The following is a 24,758-nucleotide window of genomic DNA, read 5'->3' as shown; positions in this document are numbered from 1 at the left end:
ATTCATTGGTGAATTGTGATGATGGCTAAAGGGCATGTTAAAGAGAGTATTTAGTTCATTCCTCTAGATGTGCTTCCTAAATATTACTGTCAGCAAGAAAATATATTCACTACTCATGATAGTGCTGTGTGAACAGAGTGGGGTCTGATGACTGAGTTTCAGTGTCCTTTGAAATTAAACATTGGGAAGTAAAAAGGAACATGCAGGGAGCTCCATTACATGCATTAAAAATGCACAAAGTGGAAGAGTGTGGTGTAATACTCTTGTCCCAAAGGTGCTTTTTCAAGAGGCAACTGGACTTCCTTTGTTTTTCCTTGAAGATAGTTTGCTTTTCATCCAAGAAGCTTCTTAGTTCTGACTGATTGATGGAGAATGCAAGGATTTATATTCCTTGCAGTCATCTGGCTATTAGCACTCTTTCTGAGAGTTGAGGCCATTTAGATGTTTATCTATGCCCTCAGGGTCATCTGGATACTGCAAAGGGGTGTGGAACCTTTCTGGAACTGCTGAAAGGACTGTGTTGTAAATAAAGAAATCAAATTGCCTCTTGAAAAAGCACCTTTGGGACAACCATGACCTGGATGACTGAGAAGCTCCATAGAATTCTAGTACTCTTGCACAGTTCTTCATTAATCTGCTTTAGACAATGCTTTCAAGGCTTCCATGAGGCTGGAGTATAACTCAAGCAGGAGAGGCGAGGCATGCAGTTCTCATAATCCTTATTCACTCAGCCCAGCCTTCCTACATGATGAATATCCTCTTCATAAACTTTTGAAGCCATTCAATACAACAGCAAAGCTTGTGGGTAGAAAATGCAAGAGTTTACTTGACCCAGCCAAGAAAGAGATTCTGTGACTGCTAGTATCACTGTCAAACTACTTATGACAAAGCCTGAACCACTATTTGCATTGCTCGTTTCACTGGATAGAGACAAGCTGAGGGATCTATATGCACACTACCCTCCTGCAAGGTTGGTGAAAATGCATGGACTGGTACCATATACAAGTTATTGAATGAAGTCTATTACTACTGCACTTTTGTGCTGTCGCTTTTGCCAAATGTGCCTTAAGGAAAGTAAGCACAATTTCTCAGAGATCCTTTTGCCTCCCTTTGGTCTCCAGTAGAGTCCAGGCAATCTCCCTCTCTAACCTGCATCCATTGAAATATTTCACCCTATTCCCTACAAAGTCATCTGATATTTCCAATAGTGATATGGGTTGCAAAGCAAATCAGCTTTTACATACCTTGCAACTGCTATTAGATGGCTTAAAGCAAGAAAAGTACTAATGCTTGTGCAGTTCAGGACAATTTAAACGTTTCTCATGGGCTGGAGATGAGAAGAAGGCAAAGTCACAGAGATATGGAAGAAAGCAAAATATTGCCATGGCATGTTTTTGTTGAACAAAAGTGCAAATGGAGTAAAGATCCAGATCAGACCATAAAGAGTAGGACTGTTCCCATTTGGGAATGTTTACCGAACCACTGTAAGGCTGTTATACAAGCAATTCCCACACTACTCAGGTATCATCATATAGATGGAATCTAGACAGAAAGTATGTCTTCTATAACTGGTAATGAAGAAATACAAGACTTACTTTTATATTAGCTTATGGCATAAATTATACTTCACTTTCCTCTGAAATTCCATCTGATAAAACTGAACAATGTCACATCTCTTAAAATTCAAGCTCCACTGATTTGAAAAAAATGTCAAATTAACTACCCAGACATTCTGACATGCATGTGTGCCCAAACCTCATAGCAACCAACTTAAAAGCATAGCAACGGCAGCTATTTGGCTGAAAAATCCATTCCATTGTCAAAATATAGCTGTAAGCTTTTCCTTTCCTCTTCTTGATCCGATCATCTTTTGCTTCCTTTTTTTTTTCTCCTCAGCAAAATAAATTATTGGGATAGGGAGTAAAAAACAAATTGTTTGATGTAGACTGCAAACGTTTTGCCTCAAATTCAGAAACACCCAGTTATAGTTTTGAAGATCATTCAGTGATGAAAGACAAAATATGTATGACAAATGCATACATTTAAAGATATGGATGTGTGTAGTTTTAGAAATAAGACTGGATTTATTTATTATAAAACACGTAGTCTGTCCAAGGATTCTGGGTGAGTCACAATTTTCAAACAATAAAACTACCTAAAAGAAGGCAGTTTATAAATTGATGTACAAAACAAATGAAAATGTCAATCGATTAAACTTAAACTTAAAACTTAAAACACCTAGCAGAAAAAAATACTTTTCATCCCATCCAAAATATGAACAAAGAGGAATTATCCAGATTTGGGGCAAGGAGTAGTAAGCTGTCTCATAGAGATGGAGGCTATTGCCAAGATCTGCTTGCAAACTTTCTATTCTCCAGCTGCCTTGGAGGATCCTAAATATCTCTCCAGTTGAATGCATAGGATGTAAAGGTTCTGTTTAGAGAAGAAGTCTTGAAGGTAACAGAGTCAAACCGTGTTGGGCTTTAAAGATTAAAAAAAATCATTTTGGTTAGTGTTGGGAAATCAAATATGTAATGTTTTAGCCCCTCTTTCAAGTGAAGAGAAGAGATAACTTAGGGAAGGGACTGAAATATTACATAATTAGTTTCTGAATAAAATACAGAAAAATATATCCTTTATAGCAGCTATCAACTAGATAAGCAGGGATTAACACTAAAAAACAATCTAGCTGAAAATAATATTTTATTCAAAGGGATTACCAAGGGAAAAAAATCATACACACACACCAATACAGATAGGGCAAGCAACTAAACTTTCATTGGCACTGATGATGTTACCTAGTTGGGTAATGAAATGTCTTCAAGCAAACAACCAAACTCAGAACTTCACAAAGTTTTTAAAGTTGCCAACAGCTTCAAAAAAATGATAGCAAATGTGACAATAAATTATTTATAGAAAGAACATTTTCTGTCCCACCACAGGATTAACTAAAGTCCAATTAATGCCCTATTTAAACAATGATTGTAGCTGTTATAATTTTAATATTGATGTCCTTCCTTCTTCTTTCCCCCTTTTTAAAATCTAGTTTCAGAATCTTAGTTCTTCCCTCCATCTTTCTCAAACTGTTTCTTCAATGTGTTATTTGTTCTTAACCAGAGTTTGTCAACAAGATGGCACTTAAGTATTATTTGCATTTTTATCTCTGTGTGTTTAAAAATAGAGTCCGGTAATATGGGCATTGAATGTTTGGGAAATTAAATGAGCAATATAGCTTAAAAATAACTATGAAGATGAACCCATGAATAAAAGCAGGAGCATCCTAAAAAATTATGTATGGACTAAAGGTAAGGATGGAGAATGTTTAGACTCCAGATTCTGGAAAATAAAAACTGTGTCCATAATATAGAGTAGTGGCCCCCAAACCTTTGGGCACCAGGGACTGTTTCCATGGAGAGAGGTTTTTCCAAAGAGGAGAGGGAACTTGGTTTCGTGTGCTGCCTGCATCCTGCGGATGGGGCTTCACTTGTTTGGGTGACCTGATTTCTGACATGCCATGTTCCGGTGCCGGTCCAGAGGTGGGGGGTTGGAGATCCCTGATATAGAAGACTATATTTCATTTTGTGCAATAATCTTAAGGCAGATAAATTTGCAATAGACGTATTTGCAAATTTTTCAGTAAATATATTTCAGAAATTAAACTGGTGTTATTTCATGGATTTATTGCAATAATGCAAGCTTTCAGGAAATAATTGTGATTTTGCTCCCCTTTTTTCTTAAGATTCTACATCTCTTTTTATATACTAATATAATAAAAAATGTACATTCCACCCAAATAAATACTTATTATTCTCAGTGAGTCTTTGTTCTAAAATGCTGTCCCATGCTCACCCAGAATTTAAATAATGTAATATTTTTAAAAAGTATCTGGGGAAAATATGCAGAAAATTATGTGATAGTTTGAGCTGCTATTTTATTATTCAAAATTAAGCAGATTTCTGCTGGTTGAGGTCTGAACAATAGATTACATGGGAGCTCTATATAAATTCTTCTGACCTTCAGGCAGGCTCTAATAAATAAAACAAATGCCAAAGCTGTATTGAAGCAATAGACCCAGATGGTCATGGGAACAGAAAATCCAATTTCCTCAATCTCAGTTTCATTAGCCAAAGTGTTATAATGGTATGATACAGTGATTTGATAACAATCTATTCTGAACCAGTTCTAAAATAATGGAATACATCTAGATAGATGGTTACTCACACTTCTAGTGAAAGGACATAGTGTACTATTTTGATTTTTATTCCTTGATTGAATAGGGGTGAGGAGAGGTTAAGGAAAATAACAGAGGAAATGTGTAGACAATATAGGAGAATTAAACGTGAAAGACAGGGACATCTAGATTCCCTGCTAATATTACAGAAATAAGCCGCATGAATGCACATTGGAAACATTTCTAGAAGTATCTCTAGCTTGAGCTCTCGTGGTGTGGAATCACAAAATCTCACGTTAGGATCTTTAGCTAGCGGGCCAAAGGGTATATGAATGAACAGCTGGCAAGGGGTAAGTTAAAGCCATTACACAACTCTCCTAAAACACACACACACACACATCATCTGTTTAGCTGCTGCATTGGCTTTTATGGTCTTTCACTTTGAAGTGATTTCAAAGCTGCCTTTCAATATTTTTTTCCCACTAATATGGCAATGGTCCAAGAGTGCAGCTATTTTTTCTTTCTGGTAAAAATTCAAAGTTTCACACACTTTCATACAAATTCTTTACACTGTAAAAATTATGCAAAAAAAAAAAAGGTTATGATTGCCAGATTTACTTTCTTCAGCTATTCAGGAATGTTGCGGAACCCTATGGTGTGCATTCAGAAGTCTCTCTTCTGAAGTTTCCCTTCTAGGTTTGGAACAGGATTTTTTAAAAAATACACTTCTATATATGTATTGATGGAAAAGGTGGGCACAGTTTTCTGAAAAGTAAAGAATTTAGGTTCCTGAGAATTTTTACATTCACAATATTGATTCTCTCTTGGTTAAAGTAATAACGAATGATACGAAATGCAATATTTCTGGACAAAGTAAATCTATTCCGAAAGCATTGCTCAGAAAATAGGTAGAGCGTTTTTAAATTTAAACCAGTTCAATCTTCTAGTTTCAGCATTTTATTCTGTGTTTCCTCAAGAAAGAAAAAAATCTACATGGATTTACATAGGGATGCTATAGGAAGAAATTTAGAATGTCAAGAGTTTGCCCACAGAATTAAACCTAAGGTTACTCCCTGGTATAATAATTGTTTTATGGATGTCTTCCATAAAATATCAGCATCTGCCAGTATGAAAAGCCAGTTTCTGCAGACAACAAGAGCAAGCTTTTAAGAAAATGATTTTCATGTTGCTTTCTAACATACATATTTCTGCACATAAAAACTAACTGGAATAAAACATTATTTCTTCTATGTTTGACTTCAAAGCCCAAATTATCATTATTAGTATTATTCAAAGTTTATTATAGAGCTTTAGCCTTCTACATAGTAACCCACTGGGGATGATCAGCCGTTGTCAACTCAAAGTAAAGCCAGTCTATTGATCCTCTGGAGTCATTCACACCTTCAACTTTCCAGTCTGTTTGGCAAAGCAAAGGGTATAGCAGGGAAACTGAAAATAGATAATGGAAAGATAAAGCACTTCAAACTATTTTCTTCCTAAATCAGAGAGAGGAAAATAACCCATTTGCAACAAGTCATTGTAAAATACTGTAGAAGTTACACCAGAGCCCTGAATGTCAAGATTGCCTACTTAATGCCCCAAAAGGAAGAACCTGTCTCTTTCTAGCACTGTTATCTTGGCTTACACCTACCAGATTGATCATGTCCTGGTGGGTGGAATTTTATATCCATGTGCTAGAAATAGGATAATGGGATAAAGCATTGGTGGGTTGCCCCCGGTTAGCACCGGTTCTATAGAACCAGTAGTAAAACCGGTGGGAGGCTCCGCCCACCGACCCCAACGTCATCAAAACGCTTCTGTGCTTGCGCAGAAGAGCGTGTGTGCGCGCTCACTTCGTTCGTGCGCGCACGCGCGCAGTCTCACTACAAACCGGTAGTAAAGGTAAGTAGAACCCATCCCCGGGATAAAGGTTGTGGCCTCAACCAAAACAGAGCATTTCATAGGTTGTTTATCCTTTATTGTCTAATTAAAAATTATTTTTAGAAGTCTACAACCGAAGTATATTTGTTACTATCTGGACTTAAGGAATGGGATTGGTGATTTAAGTAAAAATATCATATCTCTTCTAATTCAGCCACTGCACACAACTCTAATTTACAGTTTCATTATAGGAAGTGGATTACTTTTTGATAACAAAAGCTGATCCAGAAAAAAATAAATAAAAAGTAATACCAATTACTGAGTTTGTGTGCATTGCTTTTGCTTGTTACAATCACCTATGCAAAAGAAACATTATAGTAGAAGAAACATTTTTTTAATGTATTACTGGTTTCTCTATGCTGGGAATGTATGCCCATTTCTCCTACTTCCAGCTGTCATAATCGTTGCATCACACCTATCTCAGAATCAAGACGAGTCCTTTATGTCTCCTAGGAGCTGTCTCTTTCACACAAAAGATGGGTAGTCTATGGCAATTTCAAGGGTGATCTCAATGTCTTGAGTTTTTTGTCTGTTTATTTGTCTGCAATCAGCAGCAAAGCCCTCAAGATTTATATAAGAACTTGCTCTGATCTTGGATATGGTAGTTTTCCTCCTATGCCATAAAAGGAAGCTGCTCTCTGATGACAGGTTATGTTCTTTATGGAGGGGGCAAGATAGACCCTGAAGGGGAAGAAGAGCAAGTTGCCTCCTTGTAAATTCTCTTCCAGCTTTGATTAAGAACAGTTAATGTATTCTGTCCCCCCTGCCCCCCCATCATCCCTCTTTACATCTCTCCCTCCTGTTGTGAGGAGAGGAAATGTGCTTCCAGAAAAAGCTTTTATTGTATAGTCAGAATAAAGCATATCTCAAATATAGATTTTATTAAGGGGATGTTCAGGAAACATGCCTTTTTGCAATTTTGTCATATTCTGTTAGTTTAGTTCTCTCTTTTACCACAAAAATTATTTCTGAGGGAGGAAAGAGAGAATATCTATTTGATAGCTCTGTGGGATTTTCCCCAAAGCTCAATTAAAATGCTATCCGCCTGTCCTTGAGCCAGAAAAAAACTATGCCAGCATAAACATTGCTTTCCCCGTTGCTGATTGCTGTGCTACATCTAACCTCTGTTTTGGCTTTCCATTACACGTCGTCCTCAACTTATGATCATTTATTTAACAAATGTTTGAAGTTACAGTTTACAGCCAGGCCTGGCAATTAGGACCATCGCAGTATCCCTGTGGGTCACATGATCGATATTTGGGTGTTTGGCAACTGGCATGTATTTATGATGGTTGCAGCATCCCAAGGTCATATGTTTTCCAGTTGTGACATTCCCAGGGCGCTTTCAACAAGTTGGGGAAGGCCATGTGATTTACTTAAAGATTGCAGCAAAAAAAAAAAGGTCATAAAATCAGGCAAAACTCATATAATGACCACATCAATTAGCAATGCAAGTTCCAGTCCTAATTGTGGTTGTAACCAATCAAGATAGATGCAAAATATGTTAAACCCTTTATCTTTGCTATCCCCCCCCACTTTCCTGAATGTCACCAACCATAAGTGTCCCCTGCATCCAGTGGTTTTTGTCAAAATGATGATGTGTATGCTGTGATGTCACGAGTTCTTCCACTCATGTACATATGTATGATGTACAAAAGGGATGGAATTTGTATCTTAACCGTTCTTTTGATTGTCAAGTTGCTATTATTATAAAATAATTCACAATATCCTCTTTGTCAAGCTCTGAAAGCTTCCTTGAACAAATTAGAAAGGCAGCATAGGCAAAAGGGAAGAAACTGTAGGAATAAAATAGTAATCAAGGAAAGAAATCAGAACATTGGACATAAATCTAACTTAATACTGATACAGCGCTAGAGCTGATTGCCAAGGACTGTGTGCACATGCCTGCATAAACACAATTTTCAGCACTGGGAATCTTGAGGAACAAATTGGATGAATGCTTGGCTACTAGATTAATTGAGCTGGTCTGTCAAGTCTGGCAGAAGCTCATTCCAGTGGAAGCTATTGACCAATTAAAACATCTTTCCTGATTAATCACTTGCCTTTAATAGAGCAGTCATCTAATTGACTGAATTTATGTACATTTGCATACAAGCCAAAGCTCAATAAACTGTACTTTTTTTAGATTTTAAAGGAAGCATGTACCATAAAATTATTAAAAAGGTATTGTGCAAATAGCATATTTAATATCTTGTATTTCATTCCATATGTAGCAATATAGCAGAATGAAAATAGACTTAAAATTAAACAAGCATTGTTAATGTAGAGCTCTGCTGATTAAAATTAATCAACCACTATTAATTAAGTAAAGTGCTTGTATATCAATTAAATTGGTTAAAATTTATAACTATGCTTCCAAATTCTACTTCCATGTTAGATGTTGGAATAAAACATTGATTTTCAGAATTGGTTCTGAAAACATTGGTTTTCAGAAAAATATTTTGGAAAGGTTTCTATTTATGGACTATAACAGTTCTTGTAAATAAGGGATGTTGAGGCTACATTCTGCCTTTGAGAAAGCATGCTGCAGATCATGTTCCAAATAATAAATGCAACTAGACAAAAAAATAGATAAAGAGGAGGAGCACATTTGATTGTATTCCATTTAAATTCAACAGTGAAAAAAGCAAGGTTCTACATTTAGGAAAGAAAAATAAAATGCCCAAGTACCGTATATGTGGTACCTTGCTCAATAGTAGTAACTGTGAGAGGGATCTTGGAGTCGTAGTGGACAACCATTTAGATATGAGCCAGCAGTGTGCAGCAGCTGCCAAAAAAGCAGCTGCTGCATAAACAGAGGGATAGAATCAAGATCACATGAAGTGTTAATACCACTTTATAGTGCCTTGGTAAGGCCACACTTGGAATATTGCATTCAGTTTTGGTCGCCACGATGTAAAAAAGATGTGGAAACTCTAGAAAGAGTGCAGAGAAGAGCAACAAAGATGATTAAGGGACTGGAGGCTAAAACATATGAAGAACGGTTGCAGGAACTGGCTATGTCTAGTTTGATGAAGAGAAGGACTAGGGGAGACATGATAGCAGTGTTCCAATATCTCAGGGGTTGCCATAAAGAAGAGGGAATCAAACTATTCTTCAAAGCACCTGAAGGTAGAACAAGAAGCAATGGGTGGAAACTAATCAAGGAGAGAAGCAACTTAGAACTAAGGAGAAATTTCCTCATAGTTAGAACAATTAATCAGTGGAACAACTTGCCTGCAGAAGTTGTGAATGCCCCAACGCTGGAAATTTTTTTTTATTAAATTTTTTTATTTATAAATACAGACTAAACAAAACAGTAAAACATACGAAACATATAAACATATAAACACAAATTCAAATATGCGTCCAGTTTATCGCAACCATAATATATATTCTTATTCGTATTTTGACTCCTCCTTATTTGGTCTTTCCCTTCTATCTATCTTTATAATTCTTTGTTGACCTATATTTGTAATTTGTTTTCCTCTTTCTATATTTGGTCATTCCATTTACTTCCTAATCCTTTTTCCCTTTTCTATCTTCCAACCAGGTATACCACTTTTCCCATACTAGATAGTAGTCATGTTCCTCCCTGTTTTGTAGTTCCTTTGTGAGTCTATCTAGTTCCGCACATTCCATGGTTTTGCTAATTACCTTATCTTCTGTCAGTATGTCACTATTTTTCCAATATTGTGCGTATAATATTCGTGCTGCTGTTATCATATGTATAATTAAGTATGTTGTTTCTTTTTCATATTGTCCATTTACTATTCCAAGTAGAAAGGTTCCGCTGGAAATTTTTAAGATGTTGGATAACCATTTATCTGAAGTGGTGTAGGGTTTCTTGCCTGGGCAGGGGGTTGGACTAGAAGACCTCCAAGGTCCCTTCCAACTCTGTTATTCTATTCTATTCTATTCTATTCTATTCTATTCTATTCTATTCTATTCTATTCTATTCTATTCTATTCTATTCTAAAACAATTTAAATAGATTAAGGTAGTAGGATCATTCCCTATATATTTATATTTTGTCATATCACAATCATTGTAAGATCATGGATTCACAATAACACCAAAGAGTAGAAAGTGATTTCAGTTCATTGCTACCATGGCAATCATGTGTTTGTCATAGGCTATCACTGGCCCTTGTGTACATGGCTATGTTTTAGATCTTGCAATCACCTTGGAGCAAATATATTGTTATGTATTTTGGGGGGACTTTTCCATCAGCTCATTGTCATGGACAGATCACTTCCTTGTGATAATGGCCTTGACTATGGCTGCCACCTTCTGAAGAAAGAACTTATTCAGATGGTCCACAACTGACATCTGATGGAGCCATTCCTATTACCACATGGGGAGTTCTCAGCCATCTTTTGGCTGGTGTTTCTGTTAGATGCTTTTTTGACTATTGGAATACAGAGGTAACGGGGGCATTTCAGAAATCACATTTCTCCATTTGTCTTCCAGCCTTATTTTGTTATGAGGCTCGCTCTGCCATACCTTCTGCCTTCCAAATATGGAGGGCAAATTGAATGCTGTAAGAGCATCACTAGGTCTGGTTCTGTATTGATTGAGAGCAGTTTCTATTCCCAACAGGTTGTTGTGTTGCAGGGCTCGCTGTCATGCTTAATTTACAAAGAAGATGACAGATACAAACTAGAGATACAACCTTCTGCTGCCAACTCATATTTAATCCTGAGCAATTTTTCCTTCTCTTACAAAAGGAGGATTCCTTCTATAACAGAACAACAGCTGAACATTTGAGCTATATCAAAATGATGAGAGACAGTAACATGTTTAAGTCTATGTTTTGAGAATGTGATAAAAAATATCTGTCCTAATGTCTCATTTCTCTCTCTCTCTCTTTCTTCTGTCTCTCTCTCTTCCTCTCTGTTTGTGCTTTTAGACCCGAAGCTCTCGGCATTCACAGGGATCTCAGCCTGGCCTGGCTGATCAAGCCAAGCTTTCCTTTGCTTCAGCAGAATCTCTGGAAACCATGTCTGAAGCTGAACTGCCCATTGGGTTCAACAGAATGAATCGCTTTAGGCAAAGCCTGCCATTGTCTCGTTCCACCAGCCAAACAAAACTTCGGTCACCAGGTAAACTCTTTGTGCACTACAAAGTGCATGATCCTGGGCAGGAGATGTCATTTTTCTTTTAAATGAAAGCTGCTGTTGTGTTACCTTTTTTTTTTGCGTAGCACTCAAAGAGGATGTAATTAAATCTGTTTCTGTATAAGCACTTTTTTTCACTTACAGTGTATATAAGCATCTTAGATGAAGCAGTAGCATGTTCATTTCATTTCATTTATTTAGATTATTTGTATGGGCACTCATCTCACAACAGAATAATTTGATTTTGATTTTTGAAGAAAGGGCCTGGCATATTTTTAGGGGAGAAGGGTTAGGGTTAGGGTTAAAATATTGACATCCTTAGTTAAAAAGATATTGGATTATAAGTGCAGGAAAGACCCTAACATTACTATAGATCCTTCTCTGGATCTTCTGACTTTTAGCCAACAGAGTCATTAGGCATTCTGTAAGAGATAATGAAAACTACATTTCATCATAACCAGCATGTTCCAGATTTGGAAAGGCTGTCTTAGAGAATGACTGCCAGAGAGAACAAGCAATGCTTGTTCTGCAAGGACACCAGTACTTTGAGTGAATTCAAAAAGTTTAGCTATATTAATTTACTTGCTCACAATTACTTTTATTAGCAACAACTTAGCTTCCAAACTTCACAAAACATTTTTTTAAAAAAATAAATAAATCTAGAAATCCAGGACAATCGAAGCATCAGTTAAAATCTTTGAATTAATAGAGTAGAAGAATCAGAATGTTATTACTCTTCAGTCTCCTGATTGTTGCTATATTCCTGATCATCTATTAATAACTTTAGCTTTTCTGTGAAAATGGTGAGATTGTGGAACTTCATACTCACACATCTCAAAATTTTGTCACTAATTGCATGTGCTACTAGTAGACACTAAAATAGAAATTGAATATTTAGCCATATATCTGACAGCACATAGTTCCATTTGTATTTGTGATTCTATTTTTTTCCCTTAAAATGTAAAATTAGAGAAGATTATTTTATATTTTACCATTTATGCAATAAATTTACCATTATTAACAAGGGCCCTAGGGGATGGGGGAATGTGGAGATAGATTTCTGTGCAACTTCCAAAATTGAATTAACTAACCCATCCAATTAACCATGAGTTAACCATTGAAGTTTTACCATAAACTGATGCTGATTTGTTTGAGGAAAACGAACTTCCAACATCTATATAACAAATCCTGCAGGAGTCTGCAAAAACAGGGCTTCTCTAGGATTTCAGTCTCTGTGGCTGTTGCTTGTTTCAGTTTATCTCCCAAGCCACATGAAAATGTGTGGCTTGGGAGAGAAAAGACAGAAATTTTGAGAAGCGGGGTATGTTCCTCCAAGCCAGTCAGTGAAAGACCAATTCTGGTTCCACCACCATGGATCACCTTTTTTGGTCTCCCCAACAGAAAAATGGGGGGAGGGGGAAGAGCCAAACATTGAAACGATACAGACTTCTTTTCAATTGCTGGAAATACTAAAAATAAAGTTACCATCTTTGCTTCCTGGGTCATGTGCTACCATTACACAAACGTGAAAGAATTGCTTGGGAGAGGGATTCACAGCCATGTCCTATGAATATATGTCCTATGGAATTTAAAATTTTATCAACAATTCCATCTTTGAACTGTTTCCTTCCTGCTCTATTATCTTTTCCTATTATTCTCCATTTCCTCAGGCATCCTTTTCCTGCAGTTTGGGGATGAGACAAGAAGGGTTCATATCACACATGAAATCAGCAGCATGGATACTCTGCATGCCCTCATTGTCCACATGTTCCCTCAGAAGTTGACAATGGGAATGCTCAAGTCCCCAAACACTGCCATTCTGATTAAAGACGAATCCCGCAATGTTTTCTATGAATTGGAGGATGTCAGGTATGTCTTGCTGTAGATATTAACTCCTGGTAGGAAATAACAGGGGGGACAGAATGTTCACTTCTGTATAAGAATGATCTCTGTTGAAAGGTCTTCTATCCATTAGTCCGATCCCTTGCTAAAGGAATCTCAAAAGATGGCTTTCAGTTTTTCTAGAAGATTTTCAGCAATGGAAAAATAGACCCTTTGCTCTATGATTCTGCTGCCAAATCCTTCTTTCCATCAAGAAGTTTCTCCTAATGTTTCTTTTCTCCTAATGTTTCTACTCTAGAGCAGAAGAATTGTAGAAGGCTGGGCAGAGGATGAAAACAGAAATGTTACGTCTGTCAAAAAAATATCAAAATATATTTTAGGAAAATATTGATCAAATAAAGCCTGTGGCAACATACCTGGTTCATTGTATTTACCTCTAATGTTATCCCCCCCCCAATTCTAATCATCAAGAACACCAACTCCAGCATACTTACCTGGCAAAGGAGATGCCTTGATCATAAACTAGGAGGTTTTATTTGTTTACTATAACAATATGCTATCAGGAAATCATTCTTTGTTAAATCTGTCTGAACTATGGGCTATTGCCATATTTTCATGGCTCAGGGTTTTATACCTATGAGACTGCCTTCTTTGCATTGAAGGTGAGACTGAGATCAGGAAGAGAAGGCAAGCCTTCTTGGAAATGGCCTCCCTGATTTGGAACAGCATTCTCTTGGATATTTGGCAGTCGTCCTGCATCTTTTGAAAGACCATAAAGATTTGATCCTCCAGGAAAGTAAATAGGCTATGGAGGGGAGTTTTTTGGATTTTTTTATTTTTATTTTTTAAAACACACAAATAAACATACAATACCTCTTTTTGGAACAGAGCATTGATCCGGTCATAAATTTGTTCAACTTTTTGTTCATCTTTAACAGAATTTTATATATTCTATTTTTGCCATAACACTTATCACATCTCAACTATTACCGTCTTATAGAAAGCTAACTCATAATCAAAGCAACTGCTTAATCAAAGCAATTACCCTTCTATTAATCCACTTTAAATCTTAATTCTATTAATATCTCATAATACATTTCACAATTCTTAACCCAAATACTCACTATTAAAAATACAATTCAAACATGTTTATATTTCTAAATCTTATTTCCATTTCTAGAACTTCCTTACATTTTATTATTACTTCATATAATATTCATTAAGTCTTTATTTAATTATTACTTCATCAAATTTAAATCTTATCTCTAAGGGCTATGGAGGTTTAACCCACCATTATGAGATGATGGGTCCTGGTTTTGGGAATTTTATAAGTTTACATTTTACCTTTGTTGTGGTGTTTTGTTCTATACGTGATTTACAGTCTATGGGAATGTAGCAACATAGAAGCCATTATTGTAGATAAATAATTCTTGCAGCAACTGATTCTGTTAGTAGAGTATTTCTTACGGAAAGAAACATTTTTCCTTGTGATCCAAAATCTATTGCCAATCAATTTAATTATTTAATGTCAAGTTCTATTGTTATGATTCTAGTGTTAGGAAACAGAGAAAAAATTGTCTCTAGACATTCTCTTTCTATTATGCATCATTGTTAAATATTTCTATCAAATTAGTCATCCTTGTTTTTATCACCCCCTTGAGGAACTTAGTATTTTTTCTTGCAAAATATTTTTATCCAAGACTAGCGCTTTTTAATCTCTTTTTTGTAGCCCTCCTGTAGTGCTTCCTATAGCTTCTTTTCTTTTTTTACCTTTCCTCAACAACTCATTCAGGAAGAAAATAGATTTAGTTAATTGATAGCACTAGGACCGATTTTACAAGAAACACCACCCTTTGTAGATCTTCATGGTTCCTTTTATGTGAGCTTTGGCAATTCAGCCCGAATTTACAAGTAAGAAAGGAAGCCCACAGATGTAAAGGACCCATACAATGTTGACCCTAGATACAAATTTGACACACACACACACCCAGAAATATTTGCTTGGACATGCTGCTGTATATCAAAGCAACAGATAACTGCAAAAAGGTATAAATTCTAAATCCTGATGTGATCTGCTTGAGGGCTTTTTGGAATGAACAGGAAACAGTGACACAGGAAAATGCCTTTATGCATCTGTCAACCTTGCTGCTATTACTGTGGTCAAGCATATTTTATGACCTGAAATAATAACCAAAGCTAATATGCATTTATCTCATGTGATTCTTTGGGCTTTGTACTTCCAGGGATATTCAGGACAGAAGTATTATCAAAATCTACCGGAAAGAGCCACTTTATGCCTCATTCCCTGGATCCCACATCACCAATGGTGACCTTCGGGTAAGAGCAAAGGATTGCACAGAGGCCATTCTGTTCTTTATTGGCAGTGCCACAGGAGATAAAATGGGCAATGTATTAAGAAACATTTCATTAATACCTGTGCTATGTTGCATGCAGACATACACTGACTTATAACTAGCATTGCAGTTCTGCAGATTTGCAGTCATAATCTTCCTCTAATGTTCAATGTACTCTAGCAGAAGATGGCAATTTCCTCCTTGTAGTTTGAGAGCTATAGATGTGCACTGGGATGATTATTTCCTCAGAAAGTAACTGAAAAATCCCACACTTCTAATCTAAGCATCTTCCCCACCCCTTCTTTTCTTCTTTCCTTTTTAGCAAAACTAAAATACTTGAACCAAATCTCTTAAGTAGAGAGGATCACTGGAAGATCTGTATTTCCCTTGAGCTTTAGATATTCAGATTTTTTTTTTTTTTTACATCTCTCCACTGTGGGAACAATTTATATATCCCATAAAATTTTGCTTCTGAGGGATTCTAATTTAGTTCTGTAGTTCGGTTAAAAAAGAAAAAAAACTATAGGGAATCCTCTATTAATGGATGATGTCCATGAGGTTTGAAAAATTTAGGATGGGACTTGCATTTCTGTAGACCTGAATGCAAATCCATGTTATCCCACAATTTCCCACATATGATTAGTTTTAGAAAAGTAAGTACAAGCTATCCATCATTTGTAGTGAACAACCTAGTTTAGTAAGGAAAACAATTGCTTTGGAAGACCAGAAAGATGAAAAATTTTGGCAAGTTGCCAATGAATATTTCACTAGCATAAGCTAGTGAAAAAGAGTATGGAATGAATCAACAGTAAAAAAAACTGTAAGAAAGAAATGTGCAAAAGAAAGAGAGACAAAAAGAGAGAGAGATTTTCACCTATATACTGTGATAATGCGGAAAAGATTTATGACATTCTGAATTTCTCTGGCTTCTTATTGTTCTAGAGAGAGGTGGTCTATACTTCCAGAGAATCCTCTCCCACCCGGCGCCTAAACAGTATGTCTCCAGCTTCCCACCTTACTTCTGGCTCTCCTCCTCCAGTGCTCCAGTCATCCTCGCCTTCCCGTTCCCGTATGTCTTACAGTGGTGGGCGCCCACCCTCCTATGCTGGCAGTCCTGTGCATCACGGAGAGCGCCTCTCCAACCTCCCTCCAGCTCAGGGAGTCTCACCAAGTCCAAGTGCTATCTTGGAGCGCCGGGATGTCAAACCGGATGAAGACCTGGTGGGAAAAAATATGGTTCTGGTGAAGAATGAAGGCCTGTATGCTGATCCATATAGTATGGTGCATGAAGGACGTTTGAGCATTACATCTACTCAGTCACTGGCTGGGATGGGGGATCCATTTGCTTATCCTGGAGGGCTTTATAAGCGGGGCTCGGTGCGTTCTCTTAGCACCTATTCAGCTGCTGCCCTACAATCAGAACTGGAAGATAGTTTATATAAGCCCAATGCACAGATATACAGTGATACTTACGGCCCAGGAATGGGCTTCCGTTTGCCACCATCATCTCCCCAGAAAATAGCTGATGGCCGACTGGTGGATGTTCAGCAGAGCCAAAGTCCTCACAGCCCTTATTCAGGGCCTCCAAGTCGATCCTCACCAGTACGGCAGACTTTCCGCAAGGACTCTTGTTCCTCAGTGTTCATGGAAAGCCCTGTCAATAAACCACGGAATCTCAGTTCTTCAGGTGCTCCAGAACTATTCCCTGGACCTGGGGAACGACCTCATTCTGGATTCAGTTCACCTGTGCCTGCCAAGGATACTGAAACAAGGTAAAAAGATGAAGTGTATCATTTCTTGCTAACAATAGATGTACCATTATTAATAACACAGTGATCAGCAGCTTGAATAATTTGCATATTGGAAAGTTTGACCCTAAAATGCAGGCTTTCTTATTCTGAACTAAATTTGACAGGGTATAAAAATGACATTCCAGTCTCAGCAAATGAGAGTTCTACCCTCTGATGCTGGTGCCACAAAAGAACCCAAGTGATTTTGGTTATTTTGTGCCAATATGTTAAAATAAACGTACATGGATTAGTAAACCGTTTGTTTGTACCTCATCACTCCTGCTGCTCCAGCCAAAATGACCATAGGAGTCATTTTGGCTGGAGCAGCAGGAGTGATGAGACACACTATGCATTTGAGCACATGATGCTTAACTAGTGCTTTTATAATCAATGATCAGGCACTATGAAGGATAATTGCCTACATGGGTCTAGCACTCTCATGTGAGACTACTAGAGCCTGATTGACAAGGCAGCTTGCACAATAGAGCACTCTGCTGGCTGAAGTGGTGTCCACTTGCCCATAGCCCCTTGTCAGCTCTTTTTCGACAAAGCAAAAAAAGACAGCAAGAACATGAGTAAGCAAAAGAACAAGGAAGCACAAAAGAGACAGATAAATGGGTGAAAAACAAAAGATTACACAAGGAAGAAGGGAGGGATTGAGAAAATATGCAAGAGAAATAAATCATCAGCAGTCTGCTTCCAAATAAAGCCAGAGAGATAGGTCCAGCTATCTGTCAAAATTAACCTCTTTCCTCAGTCTCACCCCTTATTAAGGAGAGCAATTGGAAGTTGTTTTTCTTAGCAGCAGGAAATCCACCAATCATTTTCCATAATCAGTTCCATGTTAACTGGCAGAACAGAACCTCCCACTGCTGTCTCATTACCAAAGCAGAGCAGAGATCAGCTGTAAGACAATGCAAGTAATGTTGGCATACATTTATGTCTTCTTACGGACTGGAGGAAGACATATTAAACAGGCTTCCTGCTAATCATTCCTGCTGGTGATGAAAAAGTCTCTTGATCTAGGGCCTGGGTAAGGTCCTTCTTTTTGTATCCATCTTCTCTTCAGCTTTTCTCAGATAAGAAAACCAGTTGGAATAAAAAACGGGAAATAGCAAAATTACAAATGGAAGCTATTTTGATCCTCTGTAAAAATAAAATAAAATTGAGTGACACGAAGCAGTCACTCAAAGGAAATCAGGCAAAGGAAGACTTATTCCAAAGCATTCTGATAGTGGTATTTTCATTGTTGTTTTATTTTTTCCCCAGATCTGATTTGTTTATTGTTTCTTTTTTAATTTGCTATGTGCTTACATCAGCAGTAGATTAATCCAGTGTAACAAAGCAAAATACTGTTGCAGCATTCCGTCTTCTGTGTACCTTTATTTAGATTCCCATTCTTGCAAGCTCTGCCCTTATATTACTTGACAACTGAGTAGGTAGTCTGAATGGATACGCCTAATAATTACCTCTTACAGCATAATCCTATGTCTTCTTCAGAACTAAGTTCTACTCTATAATGAGGCTGACTGCTGAATAATTGCCAGTAGGATTGCTGAACAAATGTCAGATCTGTTGCAGGCATGATATCTTGGGTTCTTCCTTTTGCTTCTTTTGTTTCATTATATGCGAAAGAGGGTTATTTTGCTCATTTAAAAAGAAATAAATTAAAAATGGCAGGAAAATAGTTGTTATAGCTATCTCTTGTGGGAAGCTGAAATCAAACTTCAATTAAAAGATGCTACTCATGGGACAATTATCACCTATTTCCCAGCAGTAAGCAATAAAATGACTGAAAATCTGCAAGCAGGAAACTTTCAACAAAGAAGAGAAGGGGTTTTTACTGAATGGGTCTTATTGTTCAATTAAATGTTATAGAAAGCCCAAAGTCATTACTTGATAATATACTGTCTGACTCCCCAATTAATGTATCAAGACAACAATGGGCCTGCTTATAATCTGTCAAGCTTCCTGCCCTATCCTTTAAGGATTCTTTAATTTTATAATAATGGAAAGCTTTGCATCCTGCAGAGCAAAGCATCATTCCGAAGCATAGCTTGAGATTCCACTTGAATTTTTATTTTAGAAAATAAAGTGAGGATGGCTGCAATCCAGTATGCTTTTTTTAAATCTCCTGTAATGATAGAAAGGTGTTTTATGATTGGTAGTCCTTAAAATTTTTAGATATAGTCACTGCTCCCAAAGTTTTGATGACCCCTGAAATAGCGGGCTATAACATGTTTTGTAAAACCTTCATTTTTTTAATTTCAGTTTGTTGTGGTCTCAGTAGTACTGAAGGGCTGAAAAAGAATATTGGAATAACTGATCTTTGATATCACCAAAGCACTTAATCTATTCTCTCCCCATTTTTAACTTGTGTCTATATCTTTACCCATAATTTTCAGGACTCTGAAAGCAAATTAAACAACATAAGTTTGTGTGCCTTATCTCATGTTTAATCTTCCTCTGCCTACCTCTCCAGAAATAAGGATGGTTTCTCAGATAACTTGAGTTGTCAGGGGGAAATGTAAGAACAGAGATCATTAGGATAAGAAAAATACAGAAAAAAGAAATGGTTAGAAGCATCAAGAGGGAGGGGAAGTGAAAGGTAAACAGAACAGGTCAATAGAATCAAAGCCATAGTCCTATGATCAGAAGTTAATGAAGTGGAAAGTATGCGTGAGAAATTCCTCCTCAGTTCAAAACCTTGAAGAAAGGTTGCCTGAAGAGGCCCTTTGGGATGGACACTTGATGGAGACAGTGAGAGAAGCCAAAACACAATCACACTCTTAGTCTCATGCTGTCTCATTTCATTTCTGCCCTTCCCTTTTCAAAGTCAAATCAGGGAGCATGACCCCAAAGGGCACTGACCAACTGAAGGTATAGGATGCCTGAGTTTTACTAGCATAACAGTTGACCACACTAATTGGGTGACTGCTTGTGACTGAAAAAATAGATATGCTCATCAGGTTGTTAATGCAATTGAAAGTAGAGTGAAATAAAGGCTACAAAATCACTGACAAAAACTTGTCATACATATGACACTTTTTTCGAATAGCACATTACCTGATATACAGGGGTGGGATGGGAAAAACAGAATGAAGCACAATGGATTAGAATGTCACAGACCACCCTGTACAATATTCCTATGTAAAATCTGATTTGCTAAAGTACTAGCTCCTCTCTTCTTCAGGCCAAAATTTCCAACCTTGCTGTATAACTGCCCTGTAATTACAGGATTTTCATGTAAAGGGCATCAAGTGTTGAGAAAATACCTCATGCTGTCTTCCTTCCCAGAGGTATCTAGAAAGTCTTTATGGATTTATGCTGATTCCACAGAGCTGTTAGGCTCTTGATTTCCTGTCCTCAGGAAGCCTATTTTGGTCAATTGTTTCTTAGTTTTCACCATGGTATGAGGCTGTTACCCTCTGCAGAGCTTCAGAACATTACATGGACTTCCCTTAAGTGCTTTTTAAAGTGTAATTTTCCAGATGTTTTACCTGGGATATGATATTGTTTCTTTGCTAATATTTTTTCTTGCTTTGGTGATTTTATACTTTTAGCTTCTTTATATTATTACAAACAAGCCTAGATTATCAAACTGAAAGACGCGTAGGAATGCTGTTTCAAAATTGAATACAAATAAATATACTGTATTCTTATGTTTACTCATATTGTCATAATACTAGGAAACAATGAAAAAAGCATATACTTGTCCTACTGCCTTGTCTGGATCTTTTTATATATACAGTCTTTCGCCCTCTTCCTCTCTCTTTTTATTAAGGGAGCGCATGGAAGCGATGGAAAAACAGATTGCCAGCCTCACAGGATTGGTACAGAGTGCATTAATGAGAAGCTCAGATGGAGAGACCCCCAGGTAAGAGGCTTGATGGGTGAAACTACATGACTTGCTGCTGTTCCCTTTGGCATTGAACGAGATGGTGAACTTCTCACCATCACTATTAATGCCTCCTTATCTTGATAAATGCAAAGCAGAAAGTTATTACCAGACTAGAGATACTTTCAACAATCCAAACAAACTGGCCAGGTTGTTTTTGTAGTGGATTAAAAAAAGAATGAAAGTCACTATGATATAAAGGTTAGTGTATGGGATTTTGGGCAAATCTCTGTTCAGTCATGAATTATAAGAGAGTGGCAAGATGCAGTTGAATTTATTTTAAGTGAAAAAACATGGATCTTTTGTGGTTGGTAACCCTAATTGCAGATGATGTTAAGGCAATAACTCTCGGCCAAATTTGCCCAACTTAACCAATCAGTCCATAGAGTTTCTTTTCCAATAACTATGAGACAAAACACCTTTTGCAAAGATTATCTACATATCTCCAAACTCATCCTTCCCACATTATATACCCTCTATTCCAAAGAAAATCACTACTGAGGATACCACTTCCTTTACTGCATCAATATCTTGTGAAGTACCATTGTATAGTAATCAGTTACCTTATCTTAAATTGTACTTAATTGGGATAATGGAATGGTTGTTATTGCTCCTCCTTTTAAAGAAATAGGACACTGCCAATCCATACTGGCGCCAAAAATTAAAATGAGAATGGGGTAATATAGTGAATACTGTATAGAGGATGGCCTTGAAAGAAAAGGAAGGGAAGGGAAGGACATTCAGACTTGCAAGATTTTATTACTATAATTCCAATTAAATCTTTAGGTTTCCATGGTCACTGTTTCTTAGTCTGATCTCCCTTATGGGGTGACAGATGAGATAAAAAATCGTTACTTTAGCATAAACTCCTACTATTTCTTCAAGTTTGGCAATGTACATATGCTTTCCTGCCCTTTTTGGAAAAACAGATCAACCACACAACATATTAATAAAAATCAAGTTTATTTTTAAAAAAGAAATAAAATGTAAATCTTACTTTTTAACATTATTAAAGTGCAAATATTTAGGATAAATAAGACAAAGTTTATGAGATAACATGAAAAAGAGACAAATAGATCATAAGGTTGTCTACCATAAATTTTCTGTCAGGTTACATGATAGAAAATTCTAAATTAATATATACAGTAGTTTCCAGGAAAACTATAAAGAAAATTTTAGATCTTTGGGCCCACCCTGTAATAAGAAAAAAGGCTGAAAAGAACAAAAGTCAGTGAAGCTCAAATAATACTACATAGAAAAATAAAGATAAAAATTAACATAGTTTTATGCTCCTAGACTTATTTACCTATTCCTGAGATACAGTTTCCTGAAGCAAAAGCTCTCTGCTTGTTTCCTGGACTTTTCCACTTATTGTAATTTCAAACTTTAATCAAAAGCTCAGGAATATAATGTTAATTATTTCCTCTTTCTACCTCCACTACTCAGCTTTCAACTTTTCTATCTCTTGGGAGAAAGCTTTGTACATTACCCAGAGTCACATTGATTGAGTTGGGCAGCCTTATAAATCTAGTTAATAAATAAATAATAGAATTTTGTTCGCTCTGTGACCTGGAGCAGACATGTCTCACACCTAAAGACGTAAATTCTATGTCTGAGATGAATAAATGTGTTTTCTATATTTGGCATTACTGCGGACAGCCTAGAATATTATGAATGCAAGTAAGCTTCACTTTTAATCATATACACAAATCACACACTATTTACAGTATAATGATTTTTACTCCCATCTAAACATCTTAAACCTAGAAATGGTTTTGGAAAATCTATGTCTTGTTTGTCATTACAGTGAGAAAACTGAAGGGACCAATGGAGGAACACCTCCATCAGCACGTAAGTGAGCATTTGAAATCCCATCTGACGTATCCCAAGAAAAAGAAATCACCTTAGGTTCAAGAATGGAGCAGTAAAACCAGAAGTATAAATTCCAATTGTAGTTGCTGTTTTATCTGGAACAGGAGAATTATACTAAAAGTATTTTTATCTTGATATGTGGACTTTAGAGTTAGAAAGTTTTCATGAAAATCTCCCACCCTTCCATTTTATTCTTTTTGTTTTTGCTTTTCTGCTGTAAGTTATAGAAACCTGTATGCTTGTATTTTTCCACTTTTGCGGCTGTCTGGAACAAAATGGAAGCAAGAATTTGACTCCACTCTTGATTCAACTTCTTGATGATGCCCCATAGTTGAACAGATTTGAAGCATGATATTAAAAATGCAGTTTAAAGTGAGGGAAGTTGTTCTTACCTTAAAAATAAATTGGCTTTGTTAGAAAGATAAACTGAGGTAAGATAGTTTCACATAACTATCAGGCCCTTCTGCATGCTGGTTTGAAAGAAAAGTATTAGATAAATGAGGGGAAGGCAATCAGTGGTGTGTTGCTACCAGTTCACCCCGGATCGGGCAAACCGGTAGCGGCAGCGGTGGGATGCTCTGCCCACCCACATGGACACTTCTGTGCATGCACAGGAGTGTTGCGCACACGAGCAAGCGAGCACACACCCACGAGTGAACCGGTAGCAACAGGTAGCAACCGCCCCTGAAGCCAATACTGAAATTCACAGCTCTCTGCATTCTTGGAGTTGCTGAAAAAATAACATTATCCAGACCAATTTGTGGTAAAAATTGAAGCCACTACTCATTAGTGTACTTTATTCATGCAGAGGGTATTACTCAAGATGTTGTCTTCTCTTTGATAGCAATTTTATAATGCTTTGAACTGAAAATTACAGAATTTGTATTTTTTACCCAAGCTTGATAAAGGATCTTAATGACATAATCCTCTTTTTTTCAATTTCCATGGATTATCATGCATTTCTGGTATTTTTTTCTGTTTCAGACCCAAGCAAGAGCAATGTAGGGACTCCAGTTCCCGGACCTCCACCCCCATCCACTACTAGTACGCCAGCTGGGCAGCCCACTGCTATCACTCGTCTGCACATGCAGCTACATCTCCATGATTTACAGCAGAATGCTAGTGAACTCCGCAACCAGCTGCACCAACTCAAGAAGCTGCAGGTAACCTGAATTGGAAGGAAGATTATGTTTTGCTCTTTTTCCAATGGAGGAGAAAATTTTAGAATATTATGTTGGTTCCATGAGGCTGAACCTTTTCTCCATGCATTAGAAATGATGTGTTTTGAAAGCAAATAATGCTTCATACTCAGAATTCAGAAGCCAGAGAGCGCTGAATCTGGTGCCCAGTTGTCATAGTATGCTCTGCATAACACCAGAAAACAAATAAATTAGGTGAAGCAGAAGCATTGCAAATTTGTTCAAATTACTCAATATAGACAGCTCTGTGGATTTAGCTTCACTTGATGGAGAATTTAGAGAAGCACTTGGAAATAAAATTATATTATTTGATGTAATCTTATCCTTCAGATAACACAAAATTGAAAGACCTAAACCAGAACTTATTTCTTCTTTAAAGAAAAAAAATAGTTTCTGGCTGAATTCCATAAGGAGTGAATTGATTTTAAGGTCGGCAAAAACTAATTGTGTCTCACTTTTCTGTTATAGAGAAAAGCAACAGTATTCATTCAGCAATCATAGATACCGAATTTTAGTACTGTCCATTCCTGTCTTCCTGCACACACACATTTTGACTCCATTTAATAAACTAA

At 36.9% G+C, this 24,758-nt stretch overlaps 1 protein-coding gene across 18 annotated transcripts in view; it reads left to right on the top strand.

Annotated features, from left to right (window-relative positions):
* Positions 1–24,758, top strand: part of SRCIN1 (SRC kinase signaling inhibitor 1) — a 305,422-nt gene that overhangs the window by 230,789 nt on the left and 49,875 nt on the right. For all 18 annotated transcript variants that reach the window (XR_015733803.1, XM_087892093.1, XM_087892091.1 and 15 more), the window contains 7 exons: positions 11,024–11,216; positions 12,902–13,100; positions 15,317–15,410; positions 16,370–17,199; positions 21,002–21,094; positions 22,923–22,966; positions 23,972–24,150. Coding sequence is in view for 17 of the 18 variants with exons in the window: in XM_087892093.1 (XP_087748219.1) it covers positions 11,024–11,216; positions 12,902–13,100; positions 15,317–15,410; positions 16,370–17,199; positions 21,002–21,094; positions 22,923–22,966; positions 23,972–24,150 (1,632 nt within the window). In the remaining variant the exon portion in view is untranslated. The remainder of the gene's footprint in view (positions 1–11,023; positions 11,217–12,901; positions 13,101–15,316; positions 15,411–16,369; positions 17,200–21,001; positions 21,095–22,922; positions 22,967–23,971; positions 24,151–24,758) is intronic.

Source organism: Pantherophis guttatus, chromosome 4 (assembly GCF_059756535.1).
Source record: "Pantherophis guttatus breed Tessera chromosome 4, ASM5975653v1, whole genome shotgun sequence".
NCBI classification, from domain to species: domain Eukaryota; kingdom Metazoa; phylum Chordata; class Lepidosauria; order Squamata; family Colubridae; genus Pantherophis; species Pantherophis guttatus.
The sequence above is the reverse complement of the archived record's forward strand: the minus strand, read 5'-3'. Positions and strand labels throughout refer to the sequence as shown.